General features: G+C 58.2%; 8 protein-coding genes and 1 non-coding gene across 9 annotated transcripts; 3 read left to right on the forward strand and 6 right to left on the reverse strand.

The window, feature by feature from the left end:
- Window positions 1–595: 595 nt before the first annotated feature.
- B0T15DRAFT_395700 (major facilitator superfamily domain-containing protein) lies at window positions 596–2,297 on the forward strand (the record flags this gene model as incomplete). Its single annotated transcript, XM_062864795.1, has 3 exons — window positions 596–767; window positions 832–1,179; window positions 1,252–2,297. 3 exons carry the CDS (start codon window positions 596–598, stop codon window positions 2,295–2,297), a joined length of 1,566 nt encoding a protein of 521 aa, XP_062722348.1.
- Window positions 2,298–3,084: 787 nt separating this feature from the next.
- On the reverse strand, window positions 3,085–4,862 carry B0T15DRAFT_492105 (WD40-repeat-containing domain protein; the record flags this gene model as incomplete). Its single annotated transcript, XM_062866841.1, has 2 exons — window positions 3,085–4,536; window positions 4,626–4,862. The coding sequence occupies 2 exons, from the start codon at window positions 4,860–4,862 to the stop codon at window positions 3,085–3,087; spliced, it is 1,689 nt and encodes a 562-aa protein (XP_062722349.1).
- Window positions 4,863–4,938: 76 nt separating this feature from the next.
- Window positions 4,939–6,929, reverse strand: B0T15DRAFT_527591 (glycosyl transferase family 4-domain-containing protein). The gene is made up of 2 exons (XM_062868984.1): window positions 6,189–6,929; window positions 4,939–6,123 (listed from the first exon to the last, which is right to left on the reverse strand). Exons 1-2 carry the CDS (start codon window positions 6,603–6,605, stop codon window positions 5,143–5,145), a joined length of 1,398 nt encoding a protein of 465 aa, XP_062722350.1. The 5' UTR covers window positions 6,606–6,929; the 3' UTR covers window positions 4,939–5,142.
- Window positions 6,930–7,018: 89 nt separating this feature from the next.
- On the reverse strand, window positions 7,019–7,110 carry B0T15DRAFT_t105. Its single transcript has one exon. It is a non-coding gene; the product is annotated as a tRNA-Glu (tRNA).
- Window positions 7,111–7,362: 252 nt separating this feature from the next.
- Window positions 7,363–9,286, reverse strand: B0T15DRAFT_145520 (uncharacterized protein). The gene has a single exon (XM_062861927.1). It carries the CDS (start codon window positions 9,188–9,190, stop codon window positions 7,418–7,420), a length of 1,773 nt encoding a protein of 590 aa, XP_062722351.1. The 5' UTR covers window positions 9,191–9,286; the 3' UTR covers window positions 7,363–7,417.
- Window positions 9,287–10,817: 1,531 nt separating this feature from the next.
- Window positions 10,818–12,010, reverse strand: B0T15DRAFT_394907 (S-adenosyl-L-methionine-dependent methyltransferase; the record flags this gene model as incomplete). The annotated part of the gene is made up of 4 exons (XM_062864753.1): window positions 10,818–11,283; window positions 11,331–11,532; window positions 11,599–11,786; window positions 11,859–12,010. 4 exons carry the CDS (start codon window positions 12,008–12,010, stop codon window positions 10,818–10,820), a joined length of 1,008 nt encoding a protein of 335 aa, XP_062722352.1.
- Window positions 12,011–13,699: 1,689 nt separating this feature from the next.
- Window positions 13,700–17,292, forward strand: B0T15DRAFT_527597 (CDC45 family). Its single transcript, XM_062868985.1, has 2 exons — window positions 13,700–14,949; window positions 15,010–17,292. The coding sequence occupies exons 1-2, from the start codon at window positions 14,158–14,160 to the stop codon at window positions 16,861–16,863; spliced, it is 2,646 nt and encodes an 881-aa protein (XP_062722353.1). The 5' UTR covers window positions 13,700–14,157; the 3' UTR covers window positions 16,864–17,292.
- A 1,044-nt stretch (window positions 17,293–18,336) lies between these two features.
- B0T15DRAFT_145586 (uncharacterized protein) lies at window positions 18,337–19,813 on the forward strand. Its single transcript, XM_062861928.1, has 5 exons — window positions 18,337–18,361; window positions 18,513–18,696; window positions 18,932–19,020; window positions 19,127–19,422; window positions 19,509–19,813. The coding sequence occupies exons 2-5, from the start codon at window positions 18,686–18,688 to the stop codon at window positions 19,686–19,688; spliced, it is 576 nt and encodes a 191-aa protein (XP_062722354.1). The 5' UTR covers window positions 18,337–18,361; window positions 18,513–18,685; the 3' UTR covers window positions 19,689–19,813.
- A 778-nt stretch (window positions 19,814–20,591) lies between these two features.
- On the reverse strand, window positions 20,592–23,080 carry B0T15DRAFT_145635 (uncharacterized protein). Its single transcript, XM_062861929.1, has 3 exons — window positions 22,079–23,080; window positions 20,876–22,011; window positions 20,592–20,800 (listed from the first exon to the last, which is right to left on the reverse strand). Exons 1-3 carry the CDS (start codon window positions 22,938–22,940, stop codon window positions 20,708–20,710), a joined length of 2,091 nt encoding a protein of 696 aa, XP_062722355.1. The 5' UTR covers window positions 22,941–23,080; the 3' UTR covers window positions 20,592–20,707.
- Window positions 23,081–23,952: the final 872 nt, after the last annotated feature.

Consider the following 23,952-nt stretch of genomic DNA (forward strand, 5'->3'; position numbering starts at 1 on the left):
CAGAAACGGACAGTTGTGTCCATCTGGTAAGTTTACGGTACTAAGTAACACGAGCTGGACTGCGCTGATGGCATTGGACGAGCTCATTTGCACCCTTCATTTCAACATGAACGTAAAACCAACAACCCAACAACCCAGCAATACATATATGGCTATTCCGGAACAAGACTCCATTCCCATACTCGATCTCTGGAAGAAGGAGAACAATCATTAATTTTCCCCCGCCGTCGTTAGCTCACTCAGTCCCGTCAACTGAAACGAACGGCGGCCCCACCCCGCCGAACGGTGGACCACTTGACTCGTTTCACCACCACACAAACGGGCCCTTACAAGCCAGGGATCGTATCTGGGGTTCGCAATGCCGTCCGAGCGGGCGGGGACGGCACACGCGGCATCATCGCGCGGGATTGAAGCCGGCAGTCGGGGCGATAATGGCAGGGTGTCATTGTCGTTGTCGACCACTTCATCGTCGTCTTCTGCAGACGGAGCAGGGACAGGACCAGAGCTGCAGAAGGGCAGGCGACTGACCCCTGATACTAGCTCGGAGGATGATGATGAGGAGGAGGAGGAGGAGGAGGAGGAGGAGGAGGAGAAAATGGCTGCTGAGTGGTATGAACTCCAGGAGGATGGGGTAGGCGGCGAGCATAAGGACGGTGCTGGAAGGCTGTATACCGCAGAGGAAGAGCGGGCTGTCGTGGCCAAGTTTGATCGGAGACTGGTGGTTTTCATGGCCGTGCTGTATCTGTTGAGCTTCGTGGACCGGTCCAGTACGTCTCGTTGCCCTTCCCGTTGCGACTACCTCACTCCACGCTGACATGTTTTGTCTGTCAGACATTGGCAATGCCCGCGTTGCCGGCATGGACGAGGACCTGCAGTCGGTCCCGCCGCGCGATGGCTGGTACGAATGGTCCCTTGGGGCCTTCTACATCGCCTACATCGGCTTTGAGTGGATGTCGTTGCTGTGGCGGATCGTCCCGGCGCACATCTACGTCGCCGCGCTGGTGCTTTCCTGGGGTGTGGCGGCCTCGCTGCAGTCGGTGGCGGTCAACTATCCCATGCTGATCTTCCTGCGCACGCTGCTCGGCATCGGCGAGGCGGGCTTTACCGGAGTGCCGTTCTACTTGTCGTTCTTCTTTAAGCGGGATGAGCTGGCACTTAGGACGGCCATCTTCATATCAGGTATAATGTCTCTTTTACTTTAAGAACTCCCCCAAGCAGCTCGAGTCCTGACAGAGCGCGAAAAAAACACAGCCGCCCCGCTAGCGACCTCCTTCGCCTCGTCCCTCGCCTGGCTGATCCTGGCCCTCGCCGAGTCCGGCCCCATCGCCCCCTGGCGCCTGCTCTTCCTCATCGAGGGCTTCCCCTCCGTCGTCGCGGCCGCCCTAGCCTGGCACATCATCCCCGACTCGCCGCAGACGGCGCCATACCTCACCGGGCGCGAGAAGAAAGTCGCCCGCTTGCGCCTGCAGCAGGAGAAACGCACTGCTACTACGATCACTACTACTACTACCACCACTGCCTCTTCTCGTACCAACCGAAACGCCACAACCCTCGACACCCTCGCGGTCCTGACCGACCCTGCTGCCTGGCTCACGGCCGCCATCTTCTTCCTCGCCAACATGGCCTACTCCTCCCTACCCGTCTTCCTCCCGACCATCCTCCGCGCCATGGGCCACTCGCCGCAGGCGGCCCAAGCCCTCTCGGCGCCGCCCTACCTTGCCGCCTTCCTGCTGGTCCTCGCCACCGCCCACGCGTCGGACGCGACCCGCGCGCGCAGCCCCTGGCTCATCGCACACGCCCTGGCCTCCGCCGCCGGCTACGCCGTCCTCGCCGCCGACCTCGGACCGGGGAGCTGGGTGGTGGTGCGGTACCTGGCCGTCTTCCCCGCGGCGGTCGGCTTCTTCAACGTCGTCGTCCTGACCATCGCGTGGAGCATCAACAACCAGCGCGGCGAGGCCCGCCAGGGCGCCGGCTTCGCGCTGCTCCAGGTCGTCGGGCAGTGTGGCCCGCTGGTTGGCACGCGGCTGTATCCCGACAGGGACGCGCCGCGCTACACGCGCGGCATGGCGGTCTGTGCTGGGGCTATGTTAGGCGTGGCGCTGCTCGCGGGGCTGTTGAGGTGCTGGTTGGCGAGGGTTAATCGGCGGTGGGATAGGGAGCAGGAGGAGGAGGAGCTGGGACGGGATGGTGGTGCTGGTGGTGATGGCGAGGAGGAGATGGCTCTTGTTGGAGGAGGAGGAGGAAGAGGAGGGTATGAGGGAAGGAGGAGGGCAAAGGGGTTTCGGTATATGTTATGACCTATGTGTTGGGGATTCACCGGGATTTTGACCAAAGTCACACTGGAGTTGGATATTTAAGGGGTAATGTAATGCTTTGGTATTTCCGGTTATACGATCAGCTCAAGACCATACATATACATCTTTATGTTTCTTCAGTTGACCGGTTTGAAACACCACAATAGAGCCATAACGAAGGTGTAATTCGGGTCATGATGTAGTCCACCCTAGTCTGCTTCTCAAGTTCTTAATACGGGGATTTTGCCACGCCCGAGAAGCACCCATTTGTTTGTGCATCAGGAACCCATGTGATTACATCCCGGTTCCGCCACGTGGGCCCTTTGGCCTGGGAATCTAGCCTACCAGGCAGGTACTCATGCAGTGACGACCAGCGGCCGGCCATCATGGTCTACCGCTTTCATATCCTAGAAATAAGTTTCCAGGATGCAGTGACGGTCCTTCCACTTGGATCGAAGGCTCCCTGGTAGGAGCCGGGCTAGACAGCGTCCTGAAAGTTCCAACTATAGGAAGGGTATCTCCACCATCAACAAACCGACGTGACCTGTCTCCGGGACTTCTTCTGCCCTTTATGCTATCCAGTTCGAAAGTGAGACCCGCAGACTATGCCGTTTCCGCCCAAAACGGAATTCGCTGGAAGTCGCCAGCAGAAATACGTACGCCCTACAACTCCGTTTCTGACCCTCGTCCGAGACGGCCTCGAGGGGGGAATGCCAACCCGCCAGGAGCTAACCGGTCCAGGCGTATAGTCCCCGAAGGTAACACTCAAATACCCAACTACCTCTCCCTCTCACGGCGCAGCCATCTTCATCTTGACCATAGCCATCTCCGAGCTCTTGGCCCACGTGCCGTCCGGTCTCTGGCGGTAGCACATGAGCTTGCCCTCGTCGCCGACACTCCCCAAGATCTGCCCATCATCGTCGAAGCCAACCCTCCACACGGGCGTGCGATGGCTGTCCAGCTTCGAGATCTCCGTCATGACATGCCGTATGCGCCCGGGCAGGTTCCCCGTCCGCCGCTCCAGGCTCTCCCTGCTCTGATCCAGCCCGGCGCGGATGGCAGACGACGCCATGAGCGAGGCCCGCGCCGTACCGGTACCAGTGCCGTCGTTGTTCACCTCGCCGCCGCTACGGCGGTGAGCGTGCTTCTTGACCCTGTCGGCGGCCCACTTCCCCCTCTCCCCGCTCTCATCATCCTCTCGTCCCGGCGCCGCCGACGAGGGGACGGCATCCAGCCGGAACACCCTCACAAACCCGTCCCGGCACGCCGTAGCAATGATGTCATACCCCCGGATATTCCCCGGCGCCCAGGCCACGTCGCGCACCAGGCCGCGATGCACGCCCTCGGCCTCGGCGCCGACCACCTCGGCTGCGAGGTAGAACCCCTTCCACGCGGCCGCCACGCCCAGCGACGTGCGGATCATGTCCCGCGTCCGGTACACCCGCACCGAGTCCATCACGGCGACGACTAGGCCGAGCGCGTCCGAAGGGACCCCGGCGCGGAGCGCCGTGTAGCACACCTCCGGGTTCGGGTCGAACCGCACGCGGAAGGACGTCTCCTCGCCGCGGGCCGCGACGCGCGGGGTTCGCTGGTGGCTTTCTTCTCCTCCTGCTCCTGTCCCTGCTGTTGCGGCTGCGGCTGCTCCTATACCTCCAGTTCCTCCTCCTGTTGCGGTAGTAGTTGTCGTAGTAGCACCAGTTGCTGTTGTTGTTAGCGGAGCGGTTGCGGTGGCGGAAGAGATGATGCTCGTGTTGTTGATGGTGGAGAACTCGTCGAGGAGGGTGAACTGGGCGAGGTTCTCGACCCGCTCGTTCTCGTAGACAGTCAGGCTGCCGTCGGCCGAGAGCAGCGCCAGGTAGGTGATGTGCGAGTCGTCGAGGTGCTTGATGGAGAAAGAGCGGTAGGGCGAGCGCGGGTTGCGGAGCTCGAAGGCCGGTTTCACTTGCGGTGCGCCACCTCCTCCTCCTCCTCCTGCTGCTGCTCCTCCGGCGAGTGTGTCCGACGATGTCGGGGGTACCGGCGCTGGGCTGCCGGGCCCGGTCGTGGGCACGCCGGGGTGGCTGGTGGTGGCGTGCGGGTAGAGTGCGCGCGCGGGGATTGTGATCAGCGGCCCGCTACGGGTGGATTCGCTAAAGCGGCGGCCTTGGGCGGCGGAGGGGTCTTCGGCCCAGAGCTTGAAGCGGCCCTCGATGCCGAGGGAGGCCAGAAGATTGGGGTAGATGATTGTTGGGAGCCATTGGATCTAAGCAGGAGAGAAAAGGCAAGAACTGCTGTTAGCGGGGAGGATGAACGGGGGGTGATGGCAAGAGAAGAATAACATCACGAAATTACCTCGAGAATCTCACTCGCATGGGCAGCCCACGTGTCGCACAGGCGCCAGGTGCCGTCCTTGTGGCGGTTGAAGACGCGGATCCTGCCATCGACTGACCCCGTCGCGCAGCGGTCGCCGTGGCCGTTGAAGGCGACCGCCTGCACGAGGTCCTGGTGCCCGTGCTTGAGGATGGTCTCGAAGCTCGGGCGATCGTCCACCGACGGCGGATCGTTTAGGAACGCAGCCGCTTTGGACATTTTATTTGGTTGGGCGGCATGCATCCGTTATTGCTTGTGGATTGGAGGGGTTGTTTGCAGATGGTGCACACTGACATCAGATGGATTGATTGATTGATTGCCGGGGGGGGTTGGAACAAACGCGGGGGTCCAAGCTTCCTGCAGGGCCTGGCCTACGGGTACCTAGCCTAGACCATCAGAATCCAGGGGTAGTTTACTGGCTGGGCCGATCTAAGGTATGTCTATCATGGTATAAAGCGAAGATTGAACAGCAGCCGCAGCAATAGAAACAAGGAAGCAATCAACTCTGACCAGCTATGCTCCAGTTGTCCTCCTTAAAGACCAGCAAGGCCAAGCGGTGCCTCACAAACAAGCCAAAGAGCCCCACAGCGGCCTGCATCGCCGTGATCTCCAGCGCCAACCGGTCCTCGCGCAGCGGGCCCCTCCAGACCAGCCAGAGGTTCAAGATGGTGAAGTTGCTCGTCTCGACCAGCCGCCCCTCCTCGTCCAGCGCCACCCGCAGCAGCCCCAGCTTCCCCAGCAGCTTCAGCGCCCACGCGACGGGCGGCCTCGGCTGCCGCTCCGGCGTCCACGGCGTGACGCTCGGCTCCAGCAGGCCCGTGCGCGCATTGAAGCGCGGCAGGCGGTGGCGCGGGCAGGGCACGAGCCCGAAGATCTGCGGCGTCGAGTAGAGGAAGTTGGCGATCTGCGGCAGCAGCAGCAGCACGAGCGTCTTGCTGAAGTGGCCCAGGATGCTAACCACCACGAACACCATCCCTGCGAAGTAGCAGTACGTGTCGCCCACAAACACCCGCGCCGGGTACCAGTTGTGCCAGAGCAGGGCGAGCGACACGCCCAGGAAGGGCAGCAGGAACGACAGCGAGAACAGGTGCGAGTCGGTCGCCGGGTGAGGGTAGGGCGTCAGCAGGTAGAGGCAGTCGTTGACGGCCAGGAGCAGGGCGATGACGATGGACTGCGCCACCTCGATGCCGTTGATACCCGCCAGGATGTTGATGCTGTTGGGGCTGAAGATGGCCACGCCCGCCATGTAGACGTAGTACAGCGCGCCCAAGTCGAGCAGCTGCCCGAGGTAGGGCTGCAGCTGCATGGGGATCACGATCGAGGTGACGCCGAAGTCGACGCGGTAGACGACGAGGAGCGGGATCGCGGCAAAGGCCGGGATGAAGAACTTGTGCCGCCAGCGGATGTCGAAGAGGTCGTCGGCGAGGCCGAGAGACGCGATCGTGTGCAGAGAGACGATGGCCGAGAGGTACGAGGAGAGCTGCATCGGTTAGCAAGCAATGCAGCGCGCCCTTCCCCTTTCTCTGTCTATCTAGCGCAACACACCTTTTCGTGCGGGAACAGGTGCAGAAGCCGGCCCTCATGCACATGCTGAACGGGAAGCACCACATCCCGATTGCCGCCGCCGCTGGTCGCCGCGACGACATCCTTGTAGAAGGCGAACGGTATGAACACGATGATGGCGAACAGGTAGACAGCCGCGCACACAGCGCCCATGCATTCGGGAATCTCCCGGCGGTGGTGCTTGCTCATGTCGACGCCCTTGAAGCCGGCCTTGATGAAGGTCGGCCCGAGCCAGCGGATGAGGGCGAACGAGGCGCAGAAGGCGAGCCCGCTCAGCGCGAGCGACACGATGAGCGGCTTGTCATCGCCCTGGAACGCGTTGGCAAGGATGGCGACGCAGGCGGCGGCGAGCGCGAAGAGACTGAGCGTCTCGGTGCGAGACAGCGACGAAGAGCTCATGGCTGGCTGCTGGTGATGCTCATCTCATGGCTTGGGATGTATCTGCCCGCGGCCGTCTTGATTTGTCGGCGGAAGGGGCGGAAGGAGCGAAAAGGCTTCAACATGAATAGTATCTCACATGAAGACAGCTTTCAACTAAACAACCGACGGGATGACGAAATGTTAACACGGCCAGGAAGGGACCCCTGGCGGCCCCACTGTGCCGACTGTTTCAATGCGAAGAAACATCCGATTGGCAGAGGAGTCAAACAGTCGAACCAAGCACGGCAGTCACTGAAGCAGCGTCACAACAAACCCGCTTGCGGGGAAACCATCTAATGCCGCTGCAAACCGGACTTCAAGGGCCAACGCTGAGAAGGATATGCGGGAATAAAACAAAGATAAATCTAAAGTAAAAATTGGCAAAAGAGAGACTCGGATACCGGGAGTCGAACCCGGGGCTGTTGAGAGAGCAGTCACTGCTTGGCAATGAGAGTCAACGATGTTACCGCTACACCATACCCGATTGGATCGCGAATGGTTTCCGATGGTTGCATTGGCTGGCGGGAAGATCAACTCATTAGTAGGCCACCTTTGCAGCATTGCATGTCCTCTACGGATTACACATTTCACAGACATAGCTCTTCACAATCCTAGGTCTCTGGCTCTCTGCTGTAACCGATCCCAAACAGCAAGCATCATCATCTATCGGCTCATAGAGTAGCGTCGAAGTTCTTTTCTTCATCTGCCCTTTTCATCAAATTGAACAAACTGGCATAGTTATCCCTCTCTCATCCACCAGCCCTGACCACCCTCTGGACCTTCCCTAAATTCTAATTCCACCAGAAGCTCACACTAAAACTGACACTCAGGCCCCTCACATAATGCCACCACCCGATGGGTATATACAGCACCTCGCCCTCGCCAAGCACACAGTCGAGGTACTCAACCTTCTTGAACTCTTCTTCCTCCTCCTTCTCCTTTTTCAATTCCCCCTCCCTTTCCCCTTCGCCCTCCCTCCCCTCCTCATCCCCAGCCCCAGGCAGGTCATCCCACCCTTCAAGCACGCCAACATCCCACGAGCTGGTATTCCCCATCTCGACCCCTCCTTCCTTCCCGCGCGCCCTCATCACATTCTTCACCCCCCACGCCGGGAGGTTGGTGTGAGCAGCAGTAGTAGTACTAGTAGTAGTACTAGTAGTAGTAGTAGCCCCCACCCACGGCGCGTACAGGCGCACGTACTTCCGCCCGACGACCTGGGCCAGCAGGTTGTGGTACGGGTCGGTGTGCAGCGGCGTGATGGTGCCCGCGGGCCCCAGCCAGGCGTTCAGCTGCGGGCCGTCGGCCAGCTCGGGCTGGTCCTGCGACGGGTCGGTCGGGTGCGGCGGCGGCGCCGTGTAGCACAGGTCCGGGATCAGGATGTCGTTGCGCAGCGCGGGGAGGTGGGTGAGGAGCGGGTGCTGGGCCAGGTAGCCCGTTCTTTTTCCCTTTGCGGGGGGAATGTTGTCCTCGTCGTCGTCGTTCTTGTTGTTGTTGTTGTTGTTGTTGTTGTTGTTGTTGTTGTTGTTGTCTGACAACTGGGCGGATGCTGATGGTTCGTTGATGATGATGATATAATCCCTGAGGAAGTCGCCGAAGCGAAGGAGCTTCTGGCTCCAGCCGGCGTCGACGTAGCTGCGGCCTAGCTCGACGGGGACGAGGCGGCGGCCGCCGAAGGTGCGCGAGAGGAGATAGGACGGTTTGGACCACGGCCGCGTGGTGCGCGCCGGCCAGGTGTCGGTCAGGCCCGTGATGATGAGCGGCAAGGGGCCCGGGTTGTTGTTCTGAGGGGAGTCCATGTAGGATTGGAACTCTTCGAGGGAGATATCATGTACGCGCTGGACGGGGTGCTTGACGGGCGGTGTGAATGGCTCGTGCTTGGAGAATGAAGGGGCCTCTTGCCAGGGGGTCGCGGTCGGTTCTCTTGTGGACTTCGTCCTTTTGGGTGGTCTCTCGTCGGGCAAGTCTGTGCTGCAAGGAGAGTGGGTTGGCGTTGAGACAGACAGAGCCTGCCAGACCTCCTCAAGCAGAGCGAACGCCCTGTCGATCCAGCTCCTACCTCGTCGTTCTCCGGCTGCGCCAGCAAGGATGACCGCAAGATCTAGCGTCTTGATCATCTCGTCTAGCTTCACCTCAGCTGCGTCTCTGTCAATCTGCACTCCGGGAGGCGGACTGACAGCCGGCCACGACATGTACAGCAGGGCAAACTTGAGAATACTGGCATCAGTGTACAGTTGCCGCCAGCACGTGGGCAATTCCTTGAAGAGGTACGCATAGAACCTGGCGTACGACACGTCTATGAGGTCGTCCAGCCGCCTACACAGGAGCCTCCTCTGCCTCCTCTCTTCTCCCTCAGCATCAAAGACAGCTGCATTTACGGCTCCCTGGCCTTCGGACAGCTTGAGCAGGTGTGAGGCCTGTCGCCGAAGTAGCTGCACCAGCGGCTCGCCACACCCTGCGAGGCCTGAGGTGGTGATCCCATCTTCCAAGAAAGAATTGCACTCCAGCACGATCTGCTCGGCGGCAGATAGGCATAGCGCCGTCAGTTGGCTATGCGCTGCTGCCATGTCTGCGCAGCGGCCGAGGAACCAGCTATCGTACCTGCGTTTGCTCTCCCCGTAAATGCGTTTAATACGGCAATAAAAATTCTGGCCGCCGTTTCATCTGGGGGAACCTCACCGCGGGACTCCTCCCGAGTCCCGATAGCTGGAAACGACTTGTGTGATTCTGGAAAGGGGGTGCGGAAAAGGGAATGCCGTGATGATAATGCATGGACGGCAGCTGCGAGTCGATGGATGGGTTCGGGGAAAGCGGGGCCATCTTCCGTGCTTCCTCACCTCAATTCCATTCCGTCTTTTATCCGGGGCCGTGACTGACGGCGGCCCGTTCCAGCGCCAAGCGCACCTTCACCTGAGGTGGTTCGATGTTTTACCGTCGCTGACGTGCTTCATGCAGCTGCATGCAAATCCTCGATAATGGCTCCGTCCCCCAGAATGCAGTACTTGGTTCGATACCGGCACCCATTCCTCTGAGGTCTCAGAGTTGCCGTCCAGGATCATCGACCCCTTCAACAAATCACGAATCTCCGTGTCTTCCAGCCAATTGTACAGGGCTCTTGACGAGTGGTGGCCTCGTGGAGACGCATCAACACCGAGTGAGACGTCGTGGTTAAATACCTAGATACGGTAGGTAGGTAGACAGACAGGGAGGCAGAAGGGAAGACGACTTAGTGCCGGATCACAAGCTTGTCAAAACACAACCTCCAACCAAGCCCGAGTCAGGTCCTAGGGTTGGGAAACGGAGAACGCATACAATAGCACTTTCAATACATATTGCGATACTACAAACCAAAGGCTGCGCATAATAAGAGCAGGTTCCAACCTCATTGGACATCACTTTGCCGGCTTGCCCACTCGAACGCGGGAGCACGGCCAAAGACGGTACTCCGAACCCCCGACATACCATGCTTCCAGAACAAGTGTGGAGGGTATGTTGGTAAGAAGCTTCTTTCAACCTCTTCAACCGCCCTGCGCCATTTACATAGGTATACGACCACCTCACCCGCCGCTCCTCCTTCTTTCTCGGTCAAGCCGAAGCATACAATTGGAGCAAAAGCATATACACTTCTGCTCTAGATCAATACAACCCAAAAGCTCCTCGCCCCCCCTTCGCAGCCCTTTCGGTGACCTCGGGCGGTTTCCCATTGAGAAAAACGACTGGCGCGAGCGAATCACAGGTCGTGGAGGGGGAGGGGGAGGGGGTGGCCGCCCTAACAGGCCCAGACACTGCATCTGCATAACTACGTGCATGCAACGCCGAGCATGACCGAGTCGAACGACAGCTGGTAACGTGGTCATGCAGGCAGCTTTGTTATCTCTGCAGTTTTTCGACGCGTGCCACATGCTGGTTGGGAGGGAGGCTGGGTGGGGCTGAAGGGGGAACCCTTTTGAGCCCGTCCGGGGCGGAGAGAGGGAGAGAGAGAGAGAGAGTGAGTGAGTTGAGGGTTCCTCTCAGATCGCAGCCCGCAAAAATGACTCGCGTGCAGATGATGGATGCGTCCCTCCCCCGAGCCGAGTGGAGTGGAGGGGCTTATGCTTTCGGTGTGAGTCTTTGGGGCGCCTTCCCGTGATTAGAGGCGAACAGTCCACCGGGAGCGTTCCGGGAATGCTTCCCCCCTTTTATTAGGGCTGGTGCTCAGGCCGGCGGTTTCTGAGCCCAGACAAAATGTACCGGCATGTAAGCGTGGATGCGCCGATTGCTCGCAGCCGCCGTGGTATTGCTGAGCAACTCCGCAATCTCCTCCCTCTCATATCCGGCTTCGACGAGCGGCCGCGCTGCCATGGCACCGAAAAAGTCCATCATGATCTCCTTGAAGTAGCCACCGAGGAGCCTCAGGTGGGCATCCCGGGCCCATTCGCCGAGGGGCATGTGGAATACCTTCCTTTGTACGTTGACGAAGCCCAAACTCTCCAGGAGATTCGGCAGGTTCTCTAGAACCCTGATCTGGAATCCGTACTTGTCTTGGAGTACTGGTATTACCATGTCGTAGAACTTGTTGATGGGATAGTCGGTTGGAATCGTGTCATCGTCAGACAGAACCTGCGGGCAAATGTCCTGGACCTCGACCCAGCCTCCTGGCTTGAGGTTCCTGATGCGGACCCTGGTTAGCAGCGTGCCGGCACCCAGCTCAGTAAGGTAGTGGCTCACTGAAAGACCTTCCGAAACATCGCCGTGTTGTCTCTGAGGAGACTGTTGACGAAGCGGAAGTGTGCAAAGTCGTAGTCGTTGGCATGGACCCATTCGTCCTCGATATCGTCCACAATGAACTCGACATTGGGCGGAATCCAGTGGGGTTGAATAGGCGACAGGTCTACACCAGTTACTTTGGCGCTCGGGAAGGCTTCACCGACTGCTGTAAGTCAGCCTCGGGCTCGTCTTTTACTGCTTAGATGGGCACTCGTAGCTGAATTCGAACCTTCGATGGCCCATTCCCCGAATCCAGTCCCCAGGTCGATGATTTTGTGAGGACTGTCGCCGAGCGGCGCCAAGTACAACTTGCCGCTCAGGAGATCCTTCAGCATCGCGTGCCTCAGTGCTTCCCTTTTGTATTCCTCCTCGTCGTTCGGTATGGGATATCTCCCGTATCGGAAGGCATGGTAGCGTCTGGCGGGGGCTTAGCACTCGGCCCATGAATGACATAGTTTAGGTAGCCCAATAGGTAGCTAGGAGACACACCTTCCGTATTCCCAGACATGGCCACTGACGCTCGAGGTCAACGAACCAAATGTGGTCTCCTCGTCACTCGGGTCATAATCCGAGGTGACCTCGCGCCCTGCCTCGGACAGTTCCTCGTCTGGGAGCGGTTCGATGATGCCGCTTTCCTCCATCCCGGCCGGGGAGCTGCCCGTCTCCTCCTGCATCCACGATCGGCTGCCTCCCTAGAAGGACCGATTGGAACACTGCTGCCTCTGATCTGTATAACAGGAACGAGAGACGGGGGGCCAAGGACATTGCTTGACCCGAGGATAGAATAGACGGGTACACTGCAGTGAGGAGCTAGGCTCTACTGGAGGGCCCGAGAGAACAGCACGCGGCCGGGACCCAAGAAACGAAGAGCCTAGTACTCGAACTAGACGGATATATATCAATCAAGTCGGTGGGTCTCACGGCCAGACGTAATCGGCAGCAGGGACTAAGTGACGAAGATCTTTCCAGGTTGTATGTGGGAAAGACCTGGAGAAACACAGACCCCATGAAGCAGACGAGCTCCGTGGAGCTCGGTCTGTAAAAGTGTTGGTCATGGCCGCCAAGAGGGGAACGGGTCTAATAAGGCGAGCCACCCAGGAAGCGAGCTAAGCATGTAATCTAGCGTCCCAAGGGCGGAGAAGACGTGGAGGCACGGAATCAATCGACTTCATCAAACGCAACTTGGGAAGCCGAGGAAGCTTCCTCCCGGAGCCCAGAGAGGTGCGAGGAGGGGTGGAGCAGTGCATATCCACTCAGCTCTCGGGCTGGAACCAATCACGGACGCTCACCTCCAGGGCCAGTGGGAGATGGTGGCATTTTTTGCAGTATGCCTGCATGAGGAAAACGCCATGTCTGCATCTCGACCGTCCGTTGGAGGTCCCTGCCACCCGGGACGCCTCGAACTGACCCAACCGAGCGGGTGGGTGCAGGCCACGGCAGACGAACCGCCGCTCCCAACCCCCTCCCCTGCGGGGGGCTTCGGAGCTCGACCAAAGCGCTGGGACGTGGAGGCAGTTCGAGCGCCGCCCAACAGCTTCAACGCGGCGTTACCCAGTTACCAGAGTGTCGGGAAGAACGGCCCCAGTGATGGATACACCAGCAAAGTCGGAAATACCGGGCAACCGGCAGAGGCCGCAACAAAGTGACTGCGGGGATGGAGGGCGTTTGTACAGATGAAGATAGAAGGACCTGGATCGTTAGAAACCCAAGGACTTGAATGCGACTCTGCGCACCTTCTGGGCAGGAGGGGAACCGATGAACCGGGGATCGGGTAGACCCCGCTGCTGGCTGGCGAGAGGGATCTGGGCGAAGACTAGGTTAATCCAAATGTGGGTTAAGGTTTCTTCTTCTCGAAGGTGGTGGCATGGTGACACCGAGACAAGAGCCATGCTGTGGAAATGATACAGATCATATGTAGTAGATAGGTGCCTCGCGAGATTCTGCTGCTGTGTCAGAACGGGCAGGTGCCCCAGAGCGTGTGATGCAGCACCCCGAGCCATGGCTAATTCCGCCTGCAGATTGAGAATCAGATAATCCAAAGAAGCGGTCAGGCAAGCCACGCTCCAGAAGCACAGTCGAGCAAAAGAGGGGCAGAATGAATGCGTGTCCCTTTTGAGGTCCATTCGCGAGGGAACGGCTGCTTCATCAGCAAAGTCAAAATGCAGACCCGTGGAAATGTGACAGCGGGGAAGAAGACACACCGGGGGCAGGCAAAGTTGGCAATAGGCCCGTGCGGCACAGCCTGGGCAGCCTGGTTGAGCCAACAGTACAGTGCCGCTCCACCGTGCGGACAGAGTCCTGCAACAGTGCATCCCTCCATCATCTGGGCAGTCGCGTCTCGAGCCGCGTCTTGCAAGCGTGTGGCCCAAATCTAAAGTCTTACCCATGCACCCAAGCATAAACACCACTCCACTGTCTGCTGGACACCAAAGCTTATTCAATTTGTCTATCGTGAACAGCTGTGACCATACAATCTTCATTCCGATCTGGTCACAATACTCTCGTCAACCGAAATCTACCCTTCCACTCTCACACTTAACCCGAAGAAATCGCGAAACCGTCGCGTCTGCGAGACAAGTGATAGAAGGCGCGATATTAGATCACAACGTTATAACAGCGCCCGCAACAACAACAATAACAACAACAACAACACAACGACAATGCCAGCAACCGCCTCCATGTGAATCCCACCATTTAACCGAGTACTCATGTTCACGTGAATCGAGCCGGCACGCCAAAACAACATATCTCTCACTTTTTAAACGAACGTCATATCACTAGTAGCAACATGTACCTCCCACGCTCGCTCATCTCCAAGCTCTACATCCACCTGCAAAACACGCGCCACCCGCTCTCGCCGCCCGTGCTCATCCTGGTCGCCCTAGAGCCCGACGCGCTGTGCGCCTGCCGCATCCTCACGCGGCTCTTCAAGCATGACTACATCCCGCACAAGATCCAACCCGTCGCGGGCTACGCGGATCTCGAGCGCGTCGGCGCCGAGCTGGTGAGCCCGATGATGGAGACACGCGGCGGCGCGGGAGGCGTGGTCGTCTGTCTCGGCGTCGGCGGCATGGCCGACCTGGGCACCGTGCTGGGCCTCGAGCTCGAGGGCGAGGAGAATACCTTTGGCAAGGTCGAAGTGTGGGTCGTAGATTCGCGGCGGCCGTGGAACCTGGGCAATGTCTTTGGCGGGTTCCCGCTGGAGCCCGAGACGGAGGAGGCCACCACCTTTGCGGCGCGCTCGCCCATTGGGGTGACCGGGGGCTGTATTGAGCGGGCGTATCGGCCGGGGAAGGGCGGGATTGTGGTGTTTGACGACGGCGATATTGAGGACGAATTGGCCAAGGAGCGTGAGGCGTACCTCGCTCTTATTGACATGCCTGATGTTGAAGACGACGGGGAGGATTTGGGTGACAGTGAGGATGATGAGGAGAGCGACAATGAGGAGGAAGAAGAAGTTGTTGCTGCTTTGCCGGCTTTGCCGACCCGCACCGGCAACAAGAGGAAGTCGTGGGATTATCTGGATGAGGACAGTGATGACGATGGTGACCGGCCGAGGCAAAGGAGACGGAGCAACTCGGTGCGTGAAGTCCCGTGGCTAAACCACCCACCCCCAGTTTGATGATTAACAGCTTTGCAGTCCACCTCGATTCCGGAGTCACCTCGGCGTCCCGCACAACGTGGCCTCATATCGTTGAGGGATGAAGCCATTTTTTCTAGTGATTCACCAGAACCACCATCGGCCGCTCAGCTACCTAAAGCGCCTTCAGCACGGACGCTGAGACGGAGGCTTCTCCGAATACGGCGGAAGAATGAGGCGATTCTCCGAGACTATTACCGTTTGGGCACGTCGTACTCGGAGCCCATTTCCTCCATGATGTATTCACTTGCCTCCGAGCTTGGTCGAGAGGATAACGACCTGCTCTGGCTGGCCATCGTCGGCGTCACGTCAATGGAGCTCTACGGGCGCTCCTCGGCTGGTGTCGCCGTTCCGGTTCGGAGTTCCGAGGCTCGTCCGGCCTCTGGCTGGCTGGGCATGCGCGGCGCGAGGATACGGCAGCTACTGCGCGACGAGGTCCGGCGTCTAAATCCTCCAGAGATAGGAAACGGAAGGGCGCCACCAGAAACCACCGGCGTTATCCCGACCACCGCTCGCAGCCCCGAAGACACCAGCATCCGTCTCTCACCAGAGCCCAAGTTTCTCCTTATCCGCCACTGGAGTCTCTACGACAGCATGCTCCACTCCCCTTACCTTTTCTCCCGCCTCAAGACATGGAGCGAAACCGGCCTCAAGCGGCTCCACAAGCTCCTGGCCAAGATGGGCGTCAGCCTTGTGCAGTGCAAACAGAGCTACGCGCACATGGACATGATGCTGAAGCGGGAGCTGCGCACCAAGCTCCTTAAGTATGCATCGCTCTACAATCTCGACGAGCTCGTCCCCACCATCGACACCGACGGCCAAGACCGCGGCGGCGCCAAAGATGGATGGGGCTTCGTCCGCAGCTGGGGCTGGCGCGCGACCCTCAGCGCGCAGGACGTGGGCGTGGTCATCGGCGCGCTCCTCGAGGTCGGCAAGAACACAACCTCCTTGTCCTCTTACTCCTCCTCCGACCCTCCCCCCAGCGCTCCCTCCCAACAACAACTCTCCACGCAGACCCCGAGCGAGGAATGGATCCCGCGTTTCTGGGAGGCGTACGACGCGCTCGAGGACATCGAAGCCCTCAAGGCTGGACTACCCACCGCGCAGTTCCTGCACAAGGCCATCTTCACGACGGGCACCACCATCCTCAAGAAGAAGCAGATCTCGCACCTGCGTGCCTTCCGCATGTGCGTCGTCAAGGACGCGCCCGATTCCGCGCTGTTCAACCACCCGGGCGCGCTGACGAAGCTGGCGTTGTGGATCGGCGAGGCCCTGACCGAGCAGGAGAAGGACAGCTTGGGCAAGCTCGCGCACGGAGGGCGCGGCACGCCGCTGGTCGTCGCCAGCCTGGACGAGAAGCGCGGCGTGTACGTGGTTGTCGGCACCGGTGGTGGCGGCGGCCCGGACACGGCGTTTGTCGATCGCGAGGCGGCAAGGAAGAGGGCCAAGGAGCGCGAGGAGAGGGCCAAGGCTAGGGAGGAGGCAAGGAAGGTCAGGGAGAGGATCCGGGAGGAGAAGAGGGCGGCTAAAAAGCGGTTGAGGGAGGAGAAGAATAAAGATAAGGATGGAGACGGCCAGGAGGAAGAGGAAGAGGAGGAGGCGGATGAGGATGAATCGGAGAGTAGCGAGGAGGAGAGTGATGAGGATGAGGAGCTCTCCGAGGATGATGAAGCGGATGCCTCGAGGGAGAGGGGATACGGGCTGAACCGGTTCGGCACGGCGTTCCAGGATGTCGTGGCCGAGACGAACGCGCGGGTACGGATCGACAGCTTTGAGCACTGCGTGGTGGAGGTCAAGAAGGAAGATCTGGGAGGGTTCCTGGAGAGTCTGAGCATGAAGACTGTTGTGGGCTGAACCCCATCTGCTGGCTAGGGTCTACGGGTTGATGGATGGGCGGATCAGTTGGTATGGGTTGGGGATGGCAACGTTGGCCGGTCTCTGTTGGTTCATTGTATTGGGTGTTGGGAGCCAGTGCTTGTCTGCCCATTGTTGAGCTGCTGCGATGTAGATGTTGTTTTGTTTTTCTGCTTTTGTTGAAGTTATTGTACTGTACATACATACCTCATGACGATGGGCTGGGACATGGAGCATGGCGAGGGAGAGGTTGAGGTGTTTGGATGGGCATGCGATAGACATCAGGTAGCTAGGTGACTTGCTTGAATAAGGTATTGTTGTTCACACATCGCGAGAGGTGCCTTTCAACCAACCATTTCACTAACGTTACTTGCCTCACTCGCATCAACATGGAAGTTAGGTGAAACGAAGGGTGCGGTTCTGGGTTGCAGGACTCTGCTATGCTATGCATTGTACCATCAGTGTTTTGCTTCCATGAGAAGGTCGCTTATTTCCGTGGTGTCACCAATCGGTTTGTCTGCCTTGCCTCATCGGAGCCTTCTCCCAAGGATGAAATCGGCATGTCGGAGTGATTGGCGCGTTAGTTATCTACAACTGCTGCCTCTCTTGTCTTGGCATGTTGCACAGCCACAATGATTCAAAACTTCTCGGCTGAAGGACCTCCCTGTTTGGTGTTGGTTTACCTTTGCAGTTGTGCCAGTCCTTCGGCGTGGATTACCGGCGTATGCAGGTTCTTATAAATAAGTAGGTACCAACTACCTAGTACTTACGAACACGGGTACTTTGAGTCTCGAATGAGTGTAGGTATATATACTAGAACTCAACTTCGGCCCTTCCTGTGGCATGATCGCTTAGTTTACATTGGTCGTGCAAGTCTCAGTACAGGTAAAAGAAGTGCTGTACCGTATAGGTAGTGTTTTATGTTGGAAGCTGAGGCTAGATTCTCCTGATCTGCTCACCCGGCACCATGACTTCATCCAGGGTCTTGTGGGAAGGGGACGGGATGACGACAGATTCGGAAGTTGTCGATGTCGGTCTGGCCCGCTAAAGGTACGCTCCACTTTGCGACTGGACCTCCAATTGATACTGTATTCGATTGATCTTGATCGATTACCATGGAAGTTGTATGTACGGATACGTCGGTTGCCCCTCAATGCCCCTCATCTCCTGAATGAAGCACTCGGGACCCCGAATCCGTTCATGTCGAGCGCCGATCCAATTGCTTGGACTTGCTGATACACTACTGTAGCAGCATAAGAACAAGTGGCTGGTCATTTGCTGCCTTGCACGGATCTATACCTTACTGACGGCAAAGTTGACCAGCCCTCAGTTAGCACTCGGAGCTTTTTAGCGCCCTCCACAAACCCCCGGCGTAGCCTCACCCCGGTCTTTCGGACCCAAAGTGTCCCAGGTGCCTGCTACAGTGCGAAGTGCCGTGCGAATGTTCCGTTGCCTCGGAGTGGAACGTCACTCCCAAACGCCCGCCTTTGACTTTGAGGTGCCCAGTCTCTTATTCCATAGTAGCCCATCCACCACTCGTGACGGGAACTTGCCATATCCGAAACAAAACCAACACTTCGACTCTCTGCGAACTTGCACTTGTTTACAGTCTAACGCTTACAACGAGTGTGTGATACATACGAAGACAGTAAACGAGTGCACAACGGCAGCGATCTGCTAGCACCGCGCCGTATCCGATCGTCGATCGACAATCGAGCTCTTAACCCTTGTCGCAACGCCCCTCCTCCCCCTCCCTCCTCAGCGCAGTCGGTCTGAGAACTTCTGGCCACGGCGGCGACGATATCCTAGCCGGTATTCAGACATGGGCAATTTGTGAGTGCGCGATCAAGTGGCCAGACACTCCTCGGGGGGGAGGTCGTTGAGTCCGAAAAGGCGGTTGGCGGGTTGTACAAGTGGCGTGGACCTCTCGCTCGCTCGCTCTCTCTCTCTCTCCCTCTCTCTCCCTCTCTCTCCCTCTCTTTGCGCCTGCTCAGCGCCTGGGACGAAACCCGGGTCGATTCCCCGCCATTGTGTTGGAGAGCCATTGTTAACACGCTGTCACTCGCAGACAGTCCAAAAAGCTCCCGGATGACCAGCTGAAGGAGCTGCAAAAGTCAACCAACTTTGACAAGAAGGAGCTGCAGCAATGGTATAGGGGTGCGTACTTGCAAATCACCTGCACACGCGCCCAGCGCACAAGCAGCGACAGCCTCAGTGTAGCAACGAACGATCTTCCCCCCTTTCTCTAACGGAAACCCGCTAGGCTTTCTCAAAGACTGCCCGTCGGGCATGCTCACCAAGGCCGAGTTCCAAAAGATCTACGCGCAGTTCTTCCCCTTCGGCGACCCGTCCACCTTCGCCGATTATGTCTTCAACGTGTTCGACACGGACAAGTCGGGCACCATCGACTTCAAGGAGTTCATCTGCGCGCTGAGCGTGACGAGCCGCGGCAAGATGGAGGACAAGCTCGACTGGGCCTTCCAGCTGTACGACATCGACGGCGACGGCAAGATCAGCTACGACGAGATGCTCAAGATTGTCGAGGCGATTTACAAGATGGTGCGTCTCACCTCCTCGTCCCGTCCCCTCGAAAATGCGAAGAAAAGGGGCTTGCTAATGATTGGTATGGTATTCTGAGGTTACAGGTCGGTTCGATGGTCAAGCTCCCCGAGGACGAGGACACGCCCGAGAAGCGGGTGCGCAAGATCTTCCGCATGATGGACAAGGACGAGAATGGTAGCCTCGATATGCAGGAGTTCAAGGAGGGCAGCCAGCGCGATGCTACTATTGTCTCGGCCCTCTCGCTGTACGATGGCTTAGTGTGACAGAATGAGTTCCGCCTCGTCGCGGATTTGGGTTTCCTCTTTGGCTCTTTTCATTTTCTTCATTCTGTGATGCTGCACACGAGATGAGCGATGCTTATATGATGCAAAGATAGGTACGCAGCGGACACGGTTTGGGGGGAGGGTTAGATCGTATTCATTCTCCTTGGGTTTTCCGGGCGGTTTCTATGTAGTCCTAGACACAACTATCCCAGGGTTCTTTTCGGCCCTATCAGCACCTTCTCATGCCTAATTAGGGTGGTCTAAGTGGTTTGTTCCAACGGATGTAGGTCCGCACACTGGTAGCGGCCCTCACTGTTTGCGGAACTCGACCAGTGAGTCTTGCGCCCTGAGAGGTATACAATACTAGTACTAGTAGTAACTGTTTGAGTTTGCAAGTGGGTGATGAGCATGAGCGCGCGCCTCAGGCTGTGCATGGTTGCTCGCGGCTCGTTGGCCTGGAACTTGTGACACAGAAGGGGGCGCATCCAAAATGGTCCAACGTGAACAGAAAAGCAGACAGGAACAGCCGAGGCTGTGTACCTTAGCGAAAGATGCTTGAGAGCACGCACGATTGTCTACTGGTCAGCTGTGTGCTGGGAGCCCCCTCCAGATTCCAACATACAACACATCCTCTCTGCAGCCCAGCATATATGCAGGTACTACTGTACTATACGACACTGTACATGTATACATCCTACATATATACACTCGCTCTCCGACAGCGGTTCAATGATCAATCTCAGCACACAACAAGGCAACACGGAGACAGAGCAAGTGTCTGGGAATGAATCGCTCGGATAAAGATAAAGTAGAATTCTAGCTAACCACCGGGACCCAGCGTCGCGCCATGGGGGAATCAGGCAGCCTGACAATCAGGAAGCCAAAGCCAAAAAGAAAGGCCCATAACCAGCTCCGGAAGCATGTATCACAAGTAATAGTCACAGTTACGCTGATTACGCTGCTCAATCACACCAGAGAACTCCTACGTCCCGCATGAGCCTCTTCTTCCGCGTCCCTCTTCAGCTTGAAGCGCCATACGCCTCGCCCACTTCCTTCCTGTACTTGTCCAGAATGCCCCTGCGGTTGAGTTTCTGGGCCGCCGTGACCAGTCCCTGTGTGTAAAATGCGTTAGTCATCACTGGCCCGTCTTTTTACTGACATTAGTGATGGGGATGGGGGATGCTTACGTTCTCTGGTGTCCACTCGTGCTCAACAATAACCACGCCGTCAATGATCTCGATGCCCGACAGTCCACCGGCACGGCCTGCGGCCTGAAGCTCCCTCAGGACAGCGGCCTGCACCTTCTTGTCATGGCAAAGCACCTCGATGCTCTCGCCCTCCACGCCAATGGAGGCGGCCAACTTCTTCAGCGCAGGCTCAGCGGGAACAATAATCGCGATGGGCTTGGCTTTCGAGATGTCGGCGTACACGCAAATGTTGGCCACGACCGGGGCCGACCGGTAGATGGACTCGAGCTTCTCGAGCGCGATGTACTCGCCGTTGAGCGTCTTGACGAGGTTCTTCTTGCGGTCGATGATCTTGAGGTGGCCGTTCTTATCCCACTCACCAATGTCGCCCGTCTTGAACCAGCCGTCCGGGGTGAGCGCCTCGGCTGTCTCCTTCTCGTTGTCGTAGTAGCCCGACAACACGGTTGGGCCGCGCAGCCAGATCTCGCCCTGCGGGTTTGGCTGGTTGGTGGCAAAGTAGCCGGCGTCGGGGAAGTCGACTAGCTTGGCCTCGACCGAGGCCGTCATGGCGCCGATCGACTCCGACGTCCACTCGAGCGGGCTCTGCAGCGTGCCCATGGCCGCCGTCTCGGTGAGGCCGTAGCCGATGATCATGGGGCAGATGGCCATGCTGATGAACCGCTGGGTTTCCTTGGAGACCGGGCCGCCGGCGCTGAGGCAGAGCTTCATACGCCCGCCCGTTGCCTCCTTGATCTTCTTGAAGACCACCGCGTCTAGTACGCCGCTGCCCGGAAGCCCCATGGCCATCAGCCTTTCCTTAAGAGCTAATGCGCCCCAGAACATGCCCCGCACAACGGGGCTGCCGGCGTTGACCTTGGCAATGATGCCCTTCTTGACCGTCTCCCAAACGGCTGGCACACCGATGAGGACGCTGGGTTTGAACTCCCGGATGTCGCCATTGCAGTTGCGCACTGACGCGTCGGACAGGGTTTTGGGGTTGCCGTAGCCCAGGGTCGCGCCCCAGTAGATGGCGGCATGCTCAAAGACGAACTCGAGGATGTGTGCGAGGGGCAGATACGTAAGCAGCCCATCGCCTGGTCCAATAAATTCCTCGACGATGACGCTAGCTCCCGCGACTGTAAGTAGCGCAAGTTAGCCGCACGTATATAGGAACGAAGCCTGACAAATGAATAACAAACTCACCAGCCGCAATAACGGCCTTGTGCGTCACAGGCACACCCTTGGGAGTGCCCGTAGAGCCAGAGGTGTACATGATACAGCAGAGGTCCTCAGGCTTGGGCGGCACCTCATCGACAGGATTTTCCTCGCCCAGTTTCCGTAGCTCTTCGAAGTTTAGGATGTTGATGTGAGGATAGGACGCCTTGAGCTTGTCGATGTGCCCCTGGTTGACCTGATGCTGGTTATTCCAGATGACGTGCTTGACATCCGTGGCGGCAGCCAAGACATTTGTGAGGGTGGGCAGGAGGTGAGGATCCAGGAAGATGGCCTTGGCCTTAGTCGCGACCATCGAGTACCGCAGACCCTCCTCGCCCAGCGTGTCGTAGGCCGTCACGATGGGCATGCTCTGCGAGCAGGCGCCGTGTGCCATGGCCAGCCAATTCGCGCTGGTCGCGGCGTAGACGTGGACGCGGTCATCCTTGACGAGCCCGAGCTTGCGCAGACCAGCACCGAGCTGCTGGATGACGCGCTGGTAGTCAGTGTAGTTGATGTACTCGTACGGGCTCATTTCGAAGTACGTCCACGACTTCTCAACCTCGCGCTCCTCGCCGTTCACCACCTTCTTGATCATCTTCTTTTCTTGGTGCGTCCGCACCAGCTTCCGCGAGCCCATGCACTTGGCATTGCCGAACTTGGCGACGCTTGCGCGGACGAGCTCATGAACGGTCGAAATCTCGGGACTGGGCCTTTCCACCAACCCATTAAGGGCCAGCGGATGTCTGCGGACGGGCGTCTCGCCCTCGACAGGCTGCTGGCCGGGCACCTCGACCGAGAAGGGCGCCTTCGCGGTCATCCGCGGCATCAGATGTGTCGGTTTTGCTGCCATTGCGGGCGATCTGGAAACGGAACGTGCGACAAATTATGAATCGGTCGTCGGCTACGTGGTTGGAGAGGCTGTCTGCGCTTTAAGAGATGCTGAAGAACACTTCGAGCGGCGATACCGGAAACCCCCGTTGCGCGTAAGGGAGTTGCAGAATTCTCGAATTGTCCGCTCGCCGCTTGCCGGATGGTGCAGCAAGGTGGCCTTTCGGAAGAAGAAGAGAAAAGGCCAATGGTCTGGAAGTGCAGACACGAGACTGCCTCGGCCTCGGGACGGAAGGGATAAGATGCAGCTTAAAAGGAGCCTAGGCAAGTGTCCGCGAGGAGCGATCCAACAAAGTGCAGTGACGGCAAGGAGCATGGGGAAAGAGCTCTCCATGCTTTTCCGGCAAAGTCCGCCCCACATCTGCTACACTAGCCTCAACTTGCATATGGGTGACCCACTTCAAGCGCGTCCCCAAGAAATCCAAGAAACAACCAAGAAGTGTGGCACTGGTCACAATGACAGCTGGACGGGGTTGCCTAGAACAAGACGGTGTAGTGATCGCTGTTTAACATGCTCCGGCGGACGAAGCTTCAGTGCGATGGTCTCGGTGTATGCATACATAGGTACTGTCGCATGGTCAAGACGGCAGACCCGGTTCATATTTCGTCGTCATGATGTATCGAACGGGGTTCGGATCACCCCCGAATCTGCCGGTAGCTTAGGTGTCGCGCTTCAAGGTCCATGTCGCATGCAAGGCACACGCATCCCTACAACTCGACGACTTCCCCGACTGCGCACCTGTACATAGGTACCTTTGTCAGGCAAACAGAGGAGCTGTCTGTTGGACTTGGGGCACCTGACAACAAACACAGCAGAGCGGAAGGCTGCAGCGTTGGCTCTCGCGATAGGACTCCGAAACCCAGAGCTTCAGCCCCGATCGATAGCATGCCTCCTCCTCAATGGAGCTTGGCGCTGCCGTCCAATTGCAGCTTGCAGTGACTTGGCGGCTGTTGCAGGGGAGTCTTGGCACGCA

Source organism: Chaetomium strumarium (assembly GCF_033439665.1).
Source record: "Chaetomium strumarium strain CBS 333.67 chromosome Unknown B0T15scaffold_3, whole genome shotgun sequence".
NCBI lineage: Eukaryota > Fungi > Ascomycota > Sordariomycetes > Sordariales > Chaetomiaceae > Chaetomium > Chaetomium strumarium.

Bases quoted from the DNA above. Each gene is read 5' to 3' on its own strand.
- B0T15DRAFT_527591 (XM_062868984.1), bottom strand. From the start codon at position 6,605: ATGAGCTCTTCGTCGCTGTCTCGCACCGAGACGCTCAGTCTCTTCGCG. The intron at 6,124-6,188 runs GTGTGTTGCGCT...TAACCGATGCAG, and splicing joins ACCTGTTCCCGCACGAAAAG to CTCTCCTCGTACCTCTCGGC.
- B0T15DRAFT_145520 (XM_062861927.1), bottom strand. From the start codon at position 9,190: ATGGCAGCAGCGCATAGCCAACTGACGGCGCTATGCCTATCTGCCGCC.
- B0T15DRAFT_527597 (XM_062868985.1), top strand. From the start codon at position 14,158: ATGTACCTCCCACGCTCGCTCATCTCCAAGCTCTACATCCACCTGCAA. The intron at 14,950-15,009 runs GTGCGTGAAGTC...ACAGCTTTGCAG, and splicing joins AAAGGAGACGGAGCAACTCG to TCCACCTCGATTCCGGAGTC.
- B0T15DRAFT_145586 (XM_062861928.1), top strand. The intron at 19,021-19,126 runs GTGCGTACTTGC...GAAACCCGCTAG, and splicing joins GCTGCAGCAATGGTATAGGG to GCTTTCTCAAAGACTGCCCG. The intron at 19,423-19,508 runs GTGCGTCTCACC...CTGAGGTTACAG, and splicing joins TCGAGGCGATTTACAAGATG to GTCGGTTCGATGGTCAAGCT.
- B0T15DRAFT_145635 (XM_062861929.1), bottom strand. From the start codon at position 22,940: ATGGCAGCAAAACCGACACATCTGATGCCGCGGATGACCGCGAAGGCG. The intron at 22,012-22,078 runs GTGAGTTTGTTA...CGCTACTTACAG, and splicing joins CAAGGCCGTTATTGCGGCTG to TCGCGGGAGCTAGCGTCATC. The intron at 20,801-20,875 runs GTAAGCATCCCC...TTTTACACACAG, and splicing joins ACGAGTGGACACCAGAGAAC to GGACTGGTCACGGCGGCCCA.